The sequence below is a fragment of the Poecilia latipinna genome, unplaced genomic scaffold, assembly GCF_001443285.1.
Source record: "Poecilia latipinna isolate Pla-1442-1.1 unplaced genomic scaffold, P_latipinna-1.0 Scaffold344, whole genome shotgun sequence".
NCBI lineage: Eukaryota > Metazoa > Chordata > Actinopteri > Cyprinodontiformes > Poeciliidae > Poecilia > Poecilia latipinna.
This window is the reverse complement of record NW_015112960.1, coordinates 125,066-141,198: the sequence shown is the minus strand read 5'-3', so window position 1 is coordinate 141,198 and position 16,133 is coordinate 125,066. Positions and strand designations below refer to the sequence as shown.

General features: G+C 38.0%; 2 protein-coding genes across 4 annotated transcripts; both read right to left on the bottom strand.

Moving 5' to 3' along the window:
- Positions 1-950: 950 nt before the first annotated feature.
- LOC106949438 (annexin A2-like) lies at positions 951-10,820 on the bottom strand. The gene is made up of 14 exons (XM_015035672.1): positions 10,808-10,820; positions 5,705-5,774; positions 5,054-5,111; positions 4,844-4,934; positions 3,909-4,003; positions 3,681-3,794; positions 3,244-3,334; positions 3,050-3,129; positions 2,880-2,939; positions 1,975-2,068; positions 1,783-1,878; positions 1,590-1,648; positions 1,204-1,326; positions 951-1,121 (listed from the first exon to the last, which is right to left on the bottom strand). The coding sequence occupies exons 3-14, from the start codon at positions 5,099-5,101 to the stop codon at positions 1,062-1,064; spliced, it is 1,011 nt and encodes a 336-aa protein (XP_014891158.1). The 5' UTR covers positions 5,102-5,111; positions 5,705-5,774; positions 10,808-10,820; the 3' UTR covers positions 951-1,061.
- On the bottom strand, positions 5,997-15,899 carry ice2 (interactor of little elongator complex ELL subunit 2). 3 transcript variants are annotated; one of them, XR_001425380.1, is made up of 16 exons: positions 15,769-15,899; positions 14,711-14,812; positions 14,262-14,580; positions 14,044-14,163; positions 13,295-13,429; positions 13,025-13,141; positions 12,592-12,751; positions 11,727-11,908; positions 10,834-11,644; positions 10,576-10,745; positions 10,004-10,133; positions 9,045-9,129; positions 7,947-7,997; positions 7,240-7,483; positions 6,935-7,004; positions 6,663-6,753 (listed from the first exon to the last, which is right to left on the bottom strand). XR_001425380.1 is itself a non-coding variant. In XM_015035670.1 (15 exons), exons 1-15 carry the CDS (start codon positions 15,780-15,782, stop codon positions 6,202-6,204), a joined length of 2,772 nt encoding a protein of 923 aa, XP_014891156.1. In that variant the 5' UTR covers positions 15,783-15,898; the 3' UTR covers positions 5,997-6,201. The 3 variants fall into 3 exon arrangements, 2 of the variants coding, with proteins under 2 accessions (XP_014891156.1, XP_014891157.1); XM_015035670.1 differs by lacking the exons at positions 6,663-6,753; positions 6,935-7,004 and adding an exon at positions 5,997-6,333 and having other exon boundaries at positions 15,769-15,898; XM_015035671.1 differs by lacking the exon at positions 6,935-7,004 and having other exon boundaries at positions 6,641-6,753.
- Between the last annotated feature and the right edge of the window lie 234 nt (positions 15,900-16,133).

Sequence of the window (16,133 nt, the reverse complement as noted above, 5' to 3'; positions counted from 1 at the left end):
AAAGGGCTAATGTTCTCATCAATATTATTACAAAATGATCATAAATCCAATGTCTTGTTAAAACTTGAAGCCATTTCCCCCCCTTTAGCTAGTCAATCGTTGAAAATATTGGACAGAACCATCACTTATCAGGCCGTTTCTCCCACAATAACACCAAACGGAGCTGCGGCTCCCCAGTTTCACAAAATTATTGCACTTTCCTTCCTATCTTTTCCTCATCTCTGTGTTCAGCGATTCGTATTTTCTCTTTAGGGGCTATGTTTTTGCCCTTATACTTCAGTAGAAATGCCTTGACAACACGGTGTTTTTTTTTTTTCCTCATCCTGAGAGACCACAAACTAAACAGCAGAAACATGTTGTATAGAGGCTTGTTTAGTGCTATGCAAATGATCCTTGCCAGAGGTAAAATTAACATTTTCAATTAAAATATTAGCACCAAACAAACACGGAAAAACACACTAATGATTAAATCATCCTCTTCGAGTTTGGAGGGTGATACTCGATCACTGTTTATCTCTCAAACAAGCTTGTTTTTTTTTTTTTGCTTTACATCGACGCTGATGGTTTAAAAACATTAAACTCGTAGTTTAAATTTAGTCATCTTAAGCTCATCTGATGAAAAGTTAACAGTTTACATCAGTTTTGACTTAAATTATATTATATGATTCAAACGGATGCATGGATTAAAACCAAACATGCAATTTATGGTCAAATATTTCCTGCCAGCCTCTAAATCTCTGCATTTCTTCTGCAGATATTCAGACAGGAAGCGAGGGACTTGACACAGGAACATTTCTTTTGTGCAACTTTACCGCCCTCTGATGGTAAAATATGAAAACAGCATGTTAGGACGAAAGAAAACAAAGAGTCAGTAGTCCAGAAAAGAAAATGTATTAATGATCTGGTATAACAATCATAAATAGCACATTTTTTTTAAGTTCTAATTTTTATTTTCCTTCTTCACTACCATACTTCTAAGTCTGTGCTGTAATGTGCAGTTGTCGGCCCATATTTCCAGTACAAAGAGATTGGAAAACCCTTTGGATATCGAAAGACTGTTATTACTGGTCTGGTCCGCAGAGGCTGAGCATTGCCTTCTGGTAGTCTCCTTTGGTATGTTCCTGTAGAGGGGGAAAAGAAAGATAAAGGAACGAGCAGGGTGATAGAAAATGCTTCACAGTTAATCAGTAAGAGGTTGCTTACAGTGATAGTCTGCTGCAGGGACTGCCCGAAGGTGTCCTTGTATTCAGAACAAATCTTTTTCAGGTCCACCTCACAGCGGGACACAATAATCCTGGTCACAATCTTCTCTTTGGCTCCTTTTCCCTAAGCAGAGGAGAACGAGTCAGCATTAAACTTGTCCATACTTTTGACTTAAAATACAGTAGCTGATGTAAGACCGGTGCAACAAATTTTGCCAACTTTGACTTCTTTTGTCTTTCTGCAGAAAGTTTTGACTGTAATAAAGTACTTTTTTTTTAATAAATAATTGCTAGAAGTAAAAAATAGTCCATTTGTAACAAGGAGAAAAGGGGCAGAAACAAAAAAAAAAAAAAACAAAAAACAAAAAAAAAAAACTTTGCACATACCTTCATGGCTTTATTCCGCTTTTTAGCAAAATAAAGCTGCTTGTTTTCAAAGCACTGAACTGGAAAAGCAACACAAACAGATTAAATCCACAGTTCTGTGTGTTGGAAGCAACAACTTGTTTTCTTTTGTGATATTTTAATGGCTTTAACAACACATAATCTAGAGGATTATGAAAGAAAAGATTAAGAGTACCTAGCACAAGAAACGACTTCTGCAAATCTCCTTTAACTTCCTTCACAATACTCTCCTGCATGTCATAGGGGCTGTAACTCTTGTACTTGTCAAATACTGAAAGAGAGAGAAAAAAAAAAAAAAACGGTTATACATATTTGACTTTAGAGAACCAATCTACTTCAGAGAACCAGAAATCAGGTAAGTGGTTACCTTTGCGCAGGTGGGGGACGCTCCTCTGAGACATAATGGAGATCCAGGTGTTGACATCGGTTCCTTTTATTTTCACTCCAGCATCATAAAGAGCCTGATTAGGGAGAACCACTTCATTACACTGCTTGCGACTTACTGTATCGTTTTTTGGGGACACACCAATTTGTCACGCTAATCTCTCAGGGATCTGCGTCGCTGCAGTAGATTTGCAGTGTTGCGATCAGAAGCAAAATGGAAATACAGTCAAATATATTCAAATATAGTCACACAAGAATGGCATAAATGATCAGAATTAAATGAACTGACTGTTCATTTAATTCAAAATGACTGAGTTGCTGCAGGTGTTTTACACCTAAATGCCTAAAGTACCTTGTATCTATAAAGTACCTACATACTTAAATCACAGCATATATGTTTATTACTTTTATGTTATTCATGAGTTTTTACAATATTTTTAAAAATGCTCAAATCTCAAATAATTAAATTGTAAGCTACTTTTAAAGATTCCATAGTACTCCATCTCCATTTAAATTGGTTCTTCTCCCCTGTTTTATAAAATATGATTCTGATTCTGAACACCAATCCAACCAAAATAATTTTTAAAAACTTCCTGCTGGTAAAAATATCAGGGGTAAAAATCACCAACAATCCCACCGATGTCCCCATGTAACTGTTGTGATAAAACTTTATGATATGGTCCGTGAAACCATATCATGTCAATGATGTACCAGTATGAATCTCAATTTTCTAGTAGTAAATTTTTCTAGAATAAGACGTGCAGATGTCATTTTAAAGTTTACTTAAAGCAATAACTTTTGTTCTATTCTAAAACAGAAGAAGGTAAAATTATTTAATTTATCTCCATACATCAAAACTAACACACATAACACCAATTGAAAACTTACTCTGGCATCTGTATCTATCTTTTCATAGTCTACAATAGCACTGGGTTCGTCTCTCTTCGTCTGTGCAGAAATGGAAAAAAAACAAAAACAAAAACAAAAAAAAAACAAGACTTTTATTAGTTCCACCTGAATTGCGTCCAAAATGACAAAAATGCGTACTTTTCACTCACGTCCACCAGAGCCAAAAGCAGCTTAGCAAAGTTTCCAGAGGTATCTCCTGCCACATCTTTTGCCAAATCTTTCTTGAATACTATAAAACAAAATCTGAGTTATTTTTGGCATTAATATCCATGTCTAAGATGTAAATCTCCAAATCACTGAACAACAGCCGTTTTCTAGAAAAGCAGGGACATTTTGAACTCACAATCACTGTAGACTTTCTTGATTTCAACCAACTCATCATTGCTGCGTGAGCACAAGATCTCAATCAGAGTTTCCTCATCTGTTCCTAAACCCTAAAAAAAAACAAAAAAAAAAAACAGACAGAAGTTCTCACATTAATCACCTTGGCTTTATAAAGTCATGTTGGCAATTTCAATTCTGTGCGATTCTTAAAAAATATAATACATTCACCAATTTCCCAATGGAACATATGGTTGTGAGAAGGTGAGAGTCATAGTTTTATTGAAACATGATCTGTTTTTCTAATCAGAACCCAGTTTAAAACTGGAGGTGCAGTTGAGGGTTGGCAGGATATCCACCTCCACACTTCAACTCTTCTACAGAAAACCAAAATATATGATGGCATTTGGCCACTAGAGGGCAGCAGAAATCTTCAATGATCGAATTCAGGCCGTTTACCTTGATGGATCCTCTGATCTCTGAGGCGTCATACTGGGATGTGCTCTTCATCAGTCCGAGGATGACAGTTTCCAGACTGCCAGACAATGCTGCTTTCAGAGCTGTGATCATGTCCTGGAAACATAGTGACACCGTCACTTTAATCCCAATGTGTCCCGCAGGGTTACACAAAAAGGAAACGCAAGGGCTTTAAAGCAAGCTTTGATTTTGTGCCTGAACCTACCGTACCTTTTTCGCTCTTTTTTCATAAGCGAAAGCAATTTCTCTCCTTTGAGAGTAAGATCTTTTTGTTAGGACATCGATGATGGTCTGCTCATCCACTCCTGAGAAAAAGAAATACAGCACCTGAAATACAACATCAACTTTGATGCACAAAATCTGCAGATTTTGTGCAGATTTTAAATTTTATCTGTCAGCTCATTGACAGATAAAATTTAGTTTTGAACGTCATCTGTTGTGGTTTTGACGTGTTCTGGGAAGGTATAACTTTTTTCTGACTTAAAAAGTTCAAAACATTTTATGTCATTGTCAGAGTCTGAAGTTGTTTTATATTTTGCCTAGCAGAGAGGAACAGATTGTACACAGTCTGCAAGGAAACAGCTGTGAGTCTTGCTGGGTGATTCATTCAACTTTTCCATGTGAAGATCAACAAAAATGGAATATGTTTGGCCACCATCCCACTTTTATTCTGATCGGTCCTCTGTAATCCATTAACCATTTCTGGTAAATCAATCTGCAATATGCATTTTAAACTTAATTAACTTAAAATGATTAACAGCCATTTTGTAATTTTATCTTACAGTGTTAGGTTGTTTGTTCATTTGTTGACTCTTGGTGAAACTTTAGACATTAGGACCGTTTTATTTTTTCTTCAAAATTATAGGGAATACCTACAGGAAGGCTACAGGGCCTCACTACTGATGTGTGTAATTTGATGTAAAAAAAATATATAGTTTTCTCTCTTACATGTATAACATTGTAATAGAACAGACAGGCTGTTAAAGATAACTCTGATTCAGCAGACAGAGGAAGCCCTGCCAGCTATGAGGCACAGATGAGGAGGAGTTTCCAGTGTGGCCACACTGAAGCTGACTCAAGTACCGACAAATCCTCTGTAAGAGAGACAAAACCATCACACAGTCACACAAAGAGCTGCGTCCTACCTTTGGTTTTGATTGCAGTCTCTATTCTGGCAGCATCTCTGTCTGGGTCAAAGTCCCGAACGGGTACCACAGTGGGGTACAGAGGTTCATGCTGCAATACAAAGCAAATCAATTTGTAAATAATGCAACTGCTGCTTGAAAATAAAGAATCTGATCTGTGTAAAAAAAAAAAAAAAAGTTGTAATTGTCAAGACAAAAGTTTGACATTACCGCAACATTGAGAGACAGCTGTCCCAGAAACTCTGAAACCAAAGCCATGTTGAGTTTTCTGAAAAAGAGACAAAAGCTGGAGCTGAAATTCCTCTCTAATCTTCTTGCTGACTTGTTTGGATTTACAAAACAAGAGGGCATGTTTACTTAGACTGAAGATATAATTGTCTGAGCTGAAAGAAATGCCTTCTCAGCAGAGGCACAATGACTCTAAATATGTTTGTTAAGAATTACATTATTATTATTATTATTATTATTTTAACTTTCCACCTGGATCGCATATGGAATATTTTCTACCAACAGTGTGGTTGGTGGCTATTTAAAGTCTCTGCTGCTCCACGTTACGCTTTCATTACAACAGCTCCAAAGTGGACACACCCTGGAAACAATGCTTCTGAACTTAACTGAGGGATAATAAATTGATACTGCTCACACACACCCACACACACACACAGAAAAGCTACTTCTAGAACTGAATCCAAAAGGAGCAAATCACGAGACTCATGCCAGCCAAGTGGAAGTTATGTGAAAAATCATGTCCTTCCAAGTGCCTTTGGAAGTTGAAAAACCTCTTAAGCTTTCAGCTGTTTAAAGTTAGATTAAATATGTGAGGTTATTTGACGCCAAGAAGCAATGTCGTTGCAGAATTACCTTTCTTGTAGATGTTGAGATGATGCAGAGATTTGTCCCTGGAAGCTTTAGGCAGAATGGAGCGTGAAAGCTGAACTTTTGTGGCAAAGACTGCTTCAATCCCCTCCCTGTACTATGACCTCATGACTCCACCCTGTTCCCCTGTTGGAACAAGTAAGGCCTTCAAGCTCTGCAACTTTCCAACATTAAACCAGCGCGCTCAGGTCTGCCCGTTTCGGGAGGCTCTCTCTTTAATTTGGATAACCCACACGCTGCCAGTGTCCGCATTAGAAAGAAAATGATCCATGACATTGTGCAGCATGAACATTCGTGTTTATTTTGATTCTGGTTTTACAAAACATTAGTTTTAAACAAAGCACATAAAACATGTCAGCAAATGTAATAGATTTATTTAAAATTACAATGACGGTGTTCTGGTATTGCCATCATTGTTAAAACGCTTAAAGCAGTAACACTGGTCCGGAATAACCTGAGCAAGAAATGGAAGGATTTGGCTTTTAAACAGACTTCTCAACAAGTTTTTTTATGTATTTTTTACGTCTGGCTGAACGTTTGGTTTGTTTGTTCTTCTGGACATTCGGGTTCTTCTTCTGCCCACCTCTGAGGTTGTAATTTCCATCTTTTGCTGCCTGAAAGAGATGGGGAAATAGAATGTAATAAACAGTTTTAGCAATTTAATTCTCAAAAAAGAAAAGCAAACAAAACAAAAAATATCTTTGTTGTCTGCAATAACAATCACTGCTCGAATAAAAGTATTCTCTCTGTCTAACAAGCCCGGTCTGATAAGATAACAGCCAAGAACCTTTTTCAAACTACCAGAAAGAAACAGGATTTTACTTTTTGTGTTTCTCTAGTTTCTTGAACTGACTTACCAAGTGTGCTCTCTGAGTTGAAAGAATTCTCAACAAGTTTGGTCTCTTTTTTTTTTTTTTTTTGTGTCCAGCAGCAATAACTTACAAAAGTATTTATAGCCCTTTATTATGTTGACGTTTCAAGACATTACACCTCTTTACACCTCTAGAAACCTTTATGCATTCAACTGGGACTTTCTGCAATAGAGCAGCATAAGAAGAGCATAACATTAATGTTGAGGGGAAACCAATACAAGGTTCTACAATTTGTTTTTTGGTTTTTTTTACAAAAAACTACATGTCCAACATCACTACATGTTCTCTGTTCTATGTTATGCGAGATGTTCTGAGACAGGACAGTATTTTATTCTAACCTAACCTTGGTTTATCCATGACATGTTCCTTGGTCTTTACAATATCTTTGATGTTCTCTGTCAAACCTCTGAGGTCTGCACAGAACAATTCCATTTATACTGAGATTAAATCACATAGTCTGTTTACCGATACAATAATTATTGTATTTTTATTTGTAAAAAAAAAAAAAAAAAAAAAAAAACATTCTTTGTTCCCCTCATACTTATGTACTACATTATATAGAGCTATCCTATACTAAAATCCCAAAGAAGAGGATTTTTCCTCCAACATTTTTTTTTTTTTTTTGTGGAAATTTAACTGATTACGCACCTTTTGAAAGGTATTTGGAGGAAAAGTACAGGGAACTCGGCCGTGTTGCTGGTGGAAAGGAAGGACCACAGCCGGATCAATGGGTATCCAAGGCACAATACCCAACTTTGGTGGCTGAGGAACAGAGCCGTGGCTCTGCTGCAGGTTGTAAGCTCCTCGACTCACTTTTTCACCTCCTGCTTTCAGCAGAGTGACAAACGCCTCTCCAGTTTTGTGAACGATCAAGTACTGACCTTCGTCCAACCTGACAAACAAACAGAGGTCGGTGTAGTTTAGACAGGGCTTTCACAGAGAAACATGTTGTGACCTTGCACAGATTTCTTATTTTGCTTCGTTTCTGGGCTGAGTGATGATGGGAACGTACGGCGCCTAAAGAAAGCAGCGGGTTGAGCAACCCATTGTGAAACAAACACAAGGAGGGCTAAGAATAATGCCATAAGTTCTCCCTGAGGCTGAAAGGATGATTGTGGGAATATTTCAGCAGTTTGAACAGAGAACCAGTGTTGTTCAGAAGTCTTGAATAATGACTAATTTCTTCGCTGCTTGCTTCTAAGGGGCCAAGGCTTCTTGGTTTAAAGTTTTTGCTTGGTGTTATATGTGCAAAGTCATTTTAATTTGCAACTCAGAATAGTGCAACAGGTTTAAACATTTGCATTAAAATTTGCTACCAACCTACAATTTAAACCAAGGTGAGGGAAATAACTTACCTAGTTAGCTTTTTCAGTAGGTGGTGCAGAATATTCAGAGACTTGGAAGGCCTGTGAACAGAAAATAAATTACCATTTCTTTCCTCTGTATAATTTAGGCTTGGATAGCAATTTCAACGCTGAGATGACAAACTCAAGAGCATGACAGCTGCATGTGATGCTAACTGTGATTCCACCAAAAGCTGCAGGTCAATGCTCTGCAGCCTAATTACTCAACACAGCAGTGTCACAATCATCATCAATGTGGCAACAGAGAAAGAGAAGCACATCCCACACACTGCTGCCTGTAGCATTTCCTGACAAGTTCTCTGACAAATTTAGTCACACCTTAGACTGTACTCTAAGAGAGCAAACATGTAGTGGTGTAATGCAACATAAATCCTACCGATTGTAGTTTTTATAGTGTAAAAGCATAACGAGAACTAAATTAGGTTGTAACAGTTAAACTAAGACAGTTTCCAAAAGACCAGCAGCGATTTTATCATCACAAGGCATTCCTTGTTCTATACGTTCCACGATCAAAATACCATTACTGTTATGTTGGTCAGTGTTTTCAAGTAGCGAGTACAGATGAGAAAACTCAGGTTTTTGTTGTTTTTTTTTTTTTTTTTTACACAGGCAAAAGACAAAGTGCAGCTCCATTCATCATAATCCAGTAGGATTACAACTTCTATGAATCATTTCACAGTTTATACAGGGATTTATACAAGAATCCACAATCATTGCTTGATTTTGTCACATTAGAACCACAAACTTTCTTGACTTTTCATTGTTTCTCAAGTCCTGGTCCTGAGTGCCCTCCGTCAGTCAGAATGCCCATGAGAAAAACTAAGTGAACAGGTATGGACTATATGGAAGATTTTACTATACGAATGTTGAATATTAGGGCAAACCCCAGACATCCGCAGGCCCCCCAGAGTATGGTGGCCTCAAGAGGACAATCACAGGTACAACCCCTCCCCCTCTCCCTCCTAAGAGGAGGGCCCCGTAAGTAAGCGAGTTTCAAAATCTCCACCTCCAGGTTGTAAGTAACGTAATCATTTTGAGTGGATTAGGGGAATCTAATCATGAGCACACATCTGCTGTAAGAACACTCACTTGAACCCACAGGAGATGTTCTGCATCCAGTCATCAGGCAACTTCCTCAGCAGAGCAACTTTAGATGTGTGTGCATTGATGTGAGCTGCAGGGCCAAAGAGAGAGAATGGAATGGTTACAATGATTGCATATCATTTCTCCATCCCCCTTTTTTCATCAAGCTGACTGCAACTGATGAGCAGTGCTTCTTACCACAACGCTTTCAGTTATGGAGTGTTTATAGAGTCTCCAACCAGGCATTCCCCAAACACAGATGGGGAATGCCACAAGACCTGCCACATGATAAACTAGAACCCGCCCAGCAAAGAAGGAAGCTTTTCCTTAGTCGATTGTGTTGCACAACCTTATTACCAAGTAGATGCTTTCTAATATTCCACTTAGCTGAAATGTTACCACTGTTTTGTCACCGAGTATTTTTATACAATTTAGTGGGTGAACTAATTCTTAAAAACTAATACTTTATTTTTCTTTAGAAAAGAAACCTGTTCCATCTACGTTACAGGTAGCATTACCAGACCACGCCTACATAAGTCAAGACAAGTGAAGAAGAATGGGAGGAGTGGTCCCCTTCCTTTTAAGCAACAGGCAAGCAGAATGCTGGCTGAAAATATGCATTAGTACTGCACCTAAACCCCAAAACAACATTCAGCTTAGCTTTGCAAATTCCACCCTTTGTAATTGAAGATATGGTCATAGCTATGGCAACAGAGTGAACTTCACAACTACACAACCACAGCAGCAGAGTGAGTCATCAAATGACTATTCTGCTGGTCTGTGGGAGGATTCGTCTCATGGTTACCAATGGACACGGCGGAGGAGGGAAAACATTTACAAACATTACTTGAGCAATTTTTCCAATACTTATTTTGAAGAAAATAAGTACTAATCCCTCCCCCCAAAAAAATAGGACGATCCCTTGTCTTAGTTTGAGTGTTTTTTTTGTTTTTTTTGTTTTTTACCAATGTAAGGCGCTGTGCTGGAGTGAAGCGACGTCTCCGTCCACAGCTGGCATGCCTCGCTGTTCGTTAGACATTCAACACCGTAAGAAAGCTGGTACTCCAACTTGGGTAAAACATGAACTGGCACATGCTGTTAGGAGAGAACACAGAAGATAGTATGGAGCTACTACCATAAATTTGTTTCTGTATGCGTATGGCAGAAATAAAAAAAAATATATCACTATATATGTTACAAATGTAGTTCTAGCCTGTAATTTCCATTCACAATCCCCTGTCAGGTTAACTTTATAGCATAGATAACATTTAACATGAAATCAAATATTTATAAAACACTAAAAAAAAAAAAAACATCAACAGCTTGTCACGTCATCTAACCACTGAAAAATATTCATGCATATTTTGCTTCTACTTCATTTATGTGCTGTTGTGCAGTCTATTAAATAAAATACTGATCAAATAAAAAAAAAGTTTATGATTGTAAAATGAGAAAAAGTAAAACAAAGAAAAAGTTAAAAAAAAACAAAAAAAAAACTTTGGAAACCAAATCTAAAGCTTTGTTATTGTGAACCCACCTGGTTCTGGTTGTTGCCTACTTTTCTTGTATGGGTCAGAGAGACAGAGCTGCGCACCATCACCAGGAGGTCTTGCAGACTGTAAAGCTTGTAAAGCAGATTCCCCTCCACTGGAGCTTCATAGTCTTGTTCATCTTCTGCACAAGCCTGAAGGTTTTCTGAAAGTATTTCTGAGTGGGGTCAACAAAAAGTTGCACGTTATTAAAGTTTCACAAACACAGATTAAACCAACCAAAACCAAAGCAAACCGGCACTAACTTTTGCGCTCTGTAGGACTGATGTTAACAGATGCAAATTCGGGAACAACAGGGCTCTCGGCATCTTCGTTCTGGTGTCTTTCTAAATATGACGACACACACGGTTTAACCAGGGACGTTGTATGAGGGTTGAGCTGGGGCCCCACACAGCGGCTTGGGGACTTAACGGCAGGAGCTGGTTCACTGCCGGACTTGAACATGGCTGTTTGCATGCGCAGGATCTCGCCTAGTTGATCCTCGGGTGCTTTTGTTTGTCTGATAATTCGTTTAGACCTTGTATGCTTACAAGGCGGAGAGGAGACCGTTTTTGCAGGGGTGGACTGAACGGAAGATGTAACTGAGGAGTCTGCAGAGCATGTTGTAGTCAAGGGTTCTGACTGATTTGTGGGCAATGCTACTGAAGAACCAGCCTCATCAATGATCAGCTTCTCATCATCTGAATCTGCCGTAAAACCTTCCTCTTTATCACATTTTTGGTCAGAGCCGGACGATTCGGTCTTTTGCAACTCAGGCTCGCTCACCATCAGCTGACTTGTTTCTGTTCTGATATTTTTTTTGTTTTTAGGAGCAGAGTTAATTCCTCCCTGTGAAAAGCTGCTAACTTTGAGAGTTTCTTTGGAATTGTTTGGCTTGGTCACAGCTGGGGTTCTTGAAGATCCACCGCTTTGACCTTCTTCATCCTGCTGACTCTGTGTTTTTTTTGTCCGTGGCATTTTAGTTGTAGTTTCTCCAAAAGTCTCTAGGTCAGTCAGGTCCACCTCAAAGTCAAGGCCTTTGTTTTCGACAGACACACAACCTCTCACGGAGGCCTCCTAACGATAAGAAGATGATTAAAGAAACGATTACGTATTTCATACTATATCCTGGATCATGCCTGCTTTCTCGTTGGCTTACCTGTGTGAGCTGCTGCTCAGACGCGGGCAGCTCGGTCAATAAATGGAAGACTTTTTTACTTCCATTTGTCATGATGGAGAGCTTCAGACTTTCTTCGTGATAGATGTGACTCCTCTCTCTTATTGTCACTTCACGCTTCAGGAGAGGTGAGTCTATGTACACAGTCTTCCTTTTACCGCTGCCTGGAAAAAGTGTTCAGAGATAAACATTAATCAAATAAACAAAATTTGGTAAGGCAGCCATGTTTGTTTTTTTCCCTCACACATCTTTGGATTAGAATTCAAAATATCATAAACACCTAGCTCACTTTATATATTAAGTACATTCAAGAATTGCACTGAAAGAAACATTTATTTGCTTTATCTAGCCTTTTAGTGGTGATAATGTGTCAGCTTTTACTGGGGAAAATTAACATCTTTCTTTATTCTGCTAGCCTCTAACCGTTTTCTTTCTAACTTTTCCTTTAACTACAAGGTATGCAATTAACAAATCTGTAAAGGGAAGCAAATAGAAAGTTTTAAAAAAGCCCTAAGAAGTCCTGTAAGCCATTTAGAGAACACAGAAAACATGGAAAAAGGCACTCTGCTCTTAATGCTTTTTAAATTAACATCTACAAAATTAAGTATGTTAGCAAAACACTTAAAGAAAGCACAACATGCTCCTGATGTATAATGTATTTTCTCCCCACACCTTTCATTCTTTACATGAATCTCAGATCACCTCGACATCTCAGTCATATTCAAAATTCGTCTTTACAAGTGTTATTTAGACTATGCTGTACTGCAACAACCATGTTAAATTGGGTAAAATAAGAGGGCATTTTGCAGTAAGCGTACACACACTGCATCTGAAACATTGAACACACCTTTTCCTGGCGTTATTTTTACCAAAACAGGAAGTTCCCATTGGTCCCCAAAGTCTGGGCCATGGTTGTCCAGCAGCCTCACCAAGGCGTCTCGCGTCAGACAGACATGAGGTTCATAATAAGCACACAGTTTTTCTGCATTTCCGTCACTGCTGATCCTCTGTGGGGTAAAGCAAGAGCAAATTGTCAAAGTATTCAAACTAATTTAAATGTTGGTGTTGTAACTCAATGGGCTCTGTGCAACACAAGACGTTTCTTTCAGAAACATGGGTTAGACAAATTAAGACACCAGCACCCTCTGGTGTCTGTTTTGAAGAGTGCAGGAGAGTAAAAGCGGTTACCAACAGACACGCAATCAGGAATTCAATTCCACCAGTAAAACATCTTTGCTTGTTCTAATGCAGCAATTAAAACAAGTGAGACAATTGCTTACAGCATGCTTGTCCTCGGCTTTCTTAGCTGGAGGATTCGCTGATGAAACACTGTGATAATCGGATGCAAGCTGTGCATCAGCAGGCACCATCTTGTGGTCGGTGATATTCACAGTGCCCTGGAGACATAATGGGTGCAAACGTGGAAAGAGACAAAGTTAATCAACACAAGGCTGATTCTGCAGTTCAAAACTTGAAGCGAGAACTTTGTGTAACGAAAGAAGATAATGATACAAGCTAATATTTCTGAGATTAGTTCAGGAATGCATTACCATTGCCAAGAGCTGCTTCTCAAATGTGAGTGCCAGCCCTGGATTAAACGTTCCTCCTGTCAAACTGGTCACTTCATGGATCTGGTAGAACTGAGGAAGTGACTTCACAGACTCTAAACACGCTGTAAAAAACTCCTGAAAAACATTTAGAGTTTATTTGTGCACTTTTCCGCACAGTATTGATCCCAAGGCTGAATAATAAATATATATATATATATATATATATATATATATATATATATATATATATATCGTGATGGACACCTGGTCAATATCAATAGACAATACATATGATGGAATATTCAATATCCAATTCATACAATATTCACTGAACTCTGATTCAGAAGCGCACAGCATTCTGGGGGATGAAGGCAAAGGAAAGCCTTTAGCTGCTCAACCTCTCACACCAAGCTAAGCAAAGTTAGTTGGCATCAACTAACTCATTCTTTTGGTTACCTAGCAAAAACTTCTTGAGTAGCTTGTACAGCAACAGTTTCAGTTTTTGCCACCATGCCTAATAACATCTTTAAAAAAAAACAGCATTAAGTGAAAACTGAATAAAACAGAAAAGGTCATAACACAAGTTTGGCAGCATTCCAGACATTTAAAACAAAAACTAATCAATAATTATGGATATTGACAATTATTCCTATCAACTAATATGAAATGCTTATATATTGATACGTTTTACAGCCATATTGTCCAGCCCTAACAGATTATAGTAAATACAAGCCTTTACATTCAAGTACCTCTGTGTACTGCATAGCTCCTTGTGTTATGAAGTTGTAGTCCTCAGCACATATTTTAGCAACATCCTGCAGGTACTTCATGAACTGTACAACTTCATTGTTTATTCGCAATATTAAGTTCTGAAACAGAGTAAATTATAGACAAAAATTATGTGAACGTCAAGACAATAAACAGGTCTGAAGTACCTCTTATATCAGCTCATGGAGAAAGCTTGAACCTTTGGAAGACATCTGCTCTTCGTGTTCATCAAATAACCAACATAAGTTTTCTGATCTTTGGTGGACAGGCTGGATAAGCAGGGATAGGGAAGCCTGGGTTCAGGATAAGCAACATCCATCTCCGTCTCACTCTTTTTACAGGACATTCTCTCTCTCTTGCTCTTTTTTGGTTCCGCAGAATCACTGCCATCACTGTCAAAGCTCTCCCAGGCGGACGCTTGGCTGCCTTTAAACTTTGCAGCATTTTTTCGGGAAGGAGCACTGTGGTCTTCCGCAGACTCCTCACACTCTTGATTTACGTCGGTGTTCTCTGCAGGACTAGAAATAGTTGTGTTAAAAAAGATTAATGGAACACTTGCTGGTTAACTTTACAACAGACAAAAAATAAATAAAAAAAATGCACATGAAGTTGCTTATTAGCATAGCGATTCAGTTTTTGCAAGCAAACCTTTGAAGAAAGGCCCAACGTTCTTTGATAGGTGGTGCGAGTGAATGTTTGTCATAAAGGTCTCTGGTGAAGAAAGGACCGTCAGGAGGCGCGTCATCATCCCTGTCATTAACAGGAAGTTGAAAGTAACATTTAATTATTTAAGTAACTCCCTAAATTACTTTAGCTAGAAAACAAACATTTACGAATTTGTGCAATGGAAGAATATTTCTGAATAAGATGAACTACAATCAATGTCAATGTGCATTTTAATAAATTAGAATAAAGCCAAAATTTGATTTCATTTAGTACGTCAGATTATATAAACTCATTGAATAAAGACTCATTACACACAAAGATATATTTAAATAATTTATTCCTGTTAATTGTTGGTTCTTTCACCAGTGTGTGCAAGAGCCGGGTCCTAAAAAGGTGTAAAGTGAAATGGCTTCTTCATAAAGCTTGTTAACACAGGGAAGCATGGATCATAGCTCCAAAATGACCTTGTGGATTGCTGCACTGAATTTGTGGAGTGTGCCATTGACTGCCTGCTGGATAACAGTCAATTCATCAGTTTTACTCATGTTTGTGTAGGCCATAATATAGCATTATGTAATAAAAACCCTTCAATTCATAAACTATAAGCAACAGAATAACCACTGAATAACTAAGTTAGTGAATGATAAATGTATACTGTGATGTTTAATTTTTTTAATGTACCATAGCATTAAAACGGATACTTCTATTGTTTTATTTGTTATAAATCAAGCCCTGACTTTGTTTTTAAAAGCAGCTTTTTTATGACAATTGTATTGCTAATCAACAATACAAGTTCATCTCTTCACTGAAGAGGATGAGTTTCGTTCTATTCAGTTTAGACCAACGCAGTTCAACTGTCTGTCAAACACATAATGTGTGTGTTGTTAATAACTTTCCCTTTGCCTCTTTCAGTCTCAGGATGTTTGCTCTGGTTTCATACAGCCATAAAAGTACAATATTCAGTGAGTGAGTTCAGCGTGGAGATGAATTCCTCCGACTGTCTCAAAGCCCCGGCGGTACAGACTCATAACGTTACTCACCACACCAGCTCCATTGTTGTCAACCGTCAGGAAAAACAAAGCAGAACCGAACGAAAGTCGGTGTTAGAGCAAGTGAACTTCATCGTTCCCTGAAAACCGTTTGCATTGCAGGCAACCTTCTTTGTCTGTTACAAATATAGTAGCATTGATGTTCTTTGTGTGCATTACTGCCCCCAGTGGACGTAAACAGTAATACACTGTAATATTTTTTTAACGTTTGCATGATGGCTGCAAGCTTAATATAATATAATATAATATAATATAATATAATATAATATAATATAATATAATATAATATAATATAATACCACCCCATATTATCAAGGTGTCAGTACATCCATTTGGTTCAATAGACCTGGATCTAA

Bases quoted from the DNA above. Each gene is read 5' to 3' on its own strand.
- LOC106949438 (XM_015035672.1), bottom strand. From the start codon at position 5,101: ATGGCTTTGGTTTCAGAGTTTCTGGGACAGCTGTCTCTCAATGTTGCG. The intron at 4,935-5,053 runs GTAATGTCAAAC...TTTGTATTGCAG, and splicing joins AGCTGTCTCTCAATGTTGCG to CATGAACCTCTGTACCCCAC. The intron at 3,130-3,243 runs GTGAGTTCAAAA...TTTGTTTTATAG, and splicing joins CAAGAAAGTCTACAGTGATT to TATTCAAGAAAGATTTGGCA.
- ice2 (XM_015035670.1), bottom strand. The intron at 13,142-13,294 runs GTAATGCATTCC...TTATGTCTCCAG, and splicing joins AGAAGCAGCTCTTGGCAATG to GGCACTGTGAATATCACCGA. The intron at 7,998-9,044 runs GTGAGTGTTCTT...TTCTGTTCACAG, and splicing joins AACATCTCCTGTGGGTTCAA to GCCTTCCAAGTCTCTGAATA.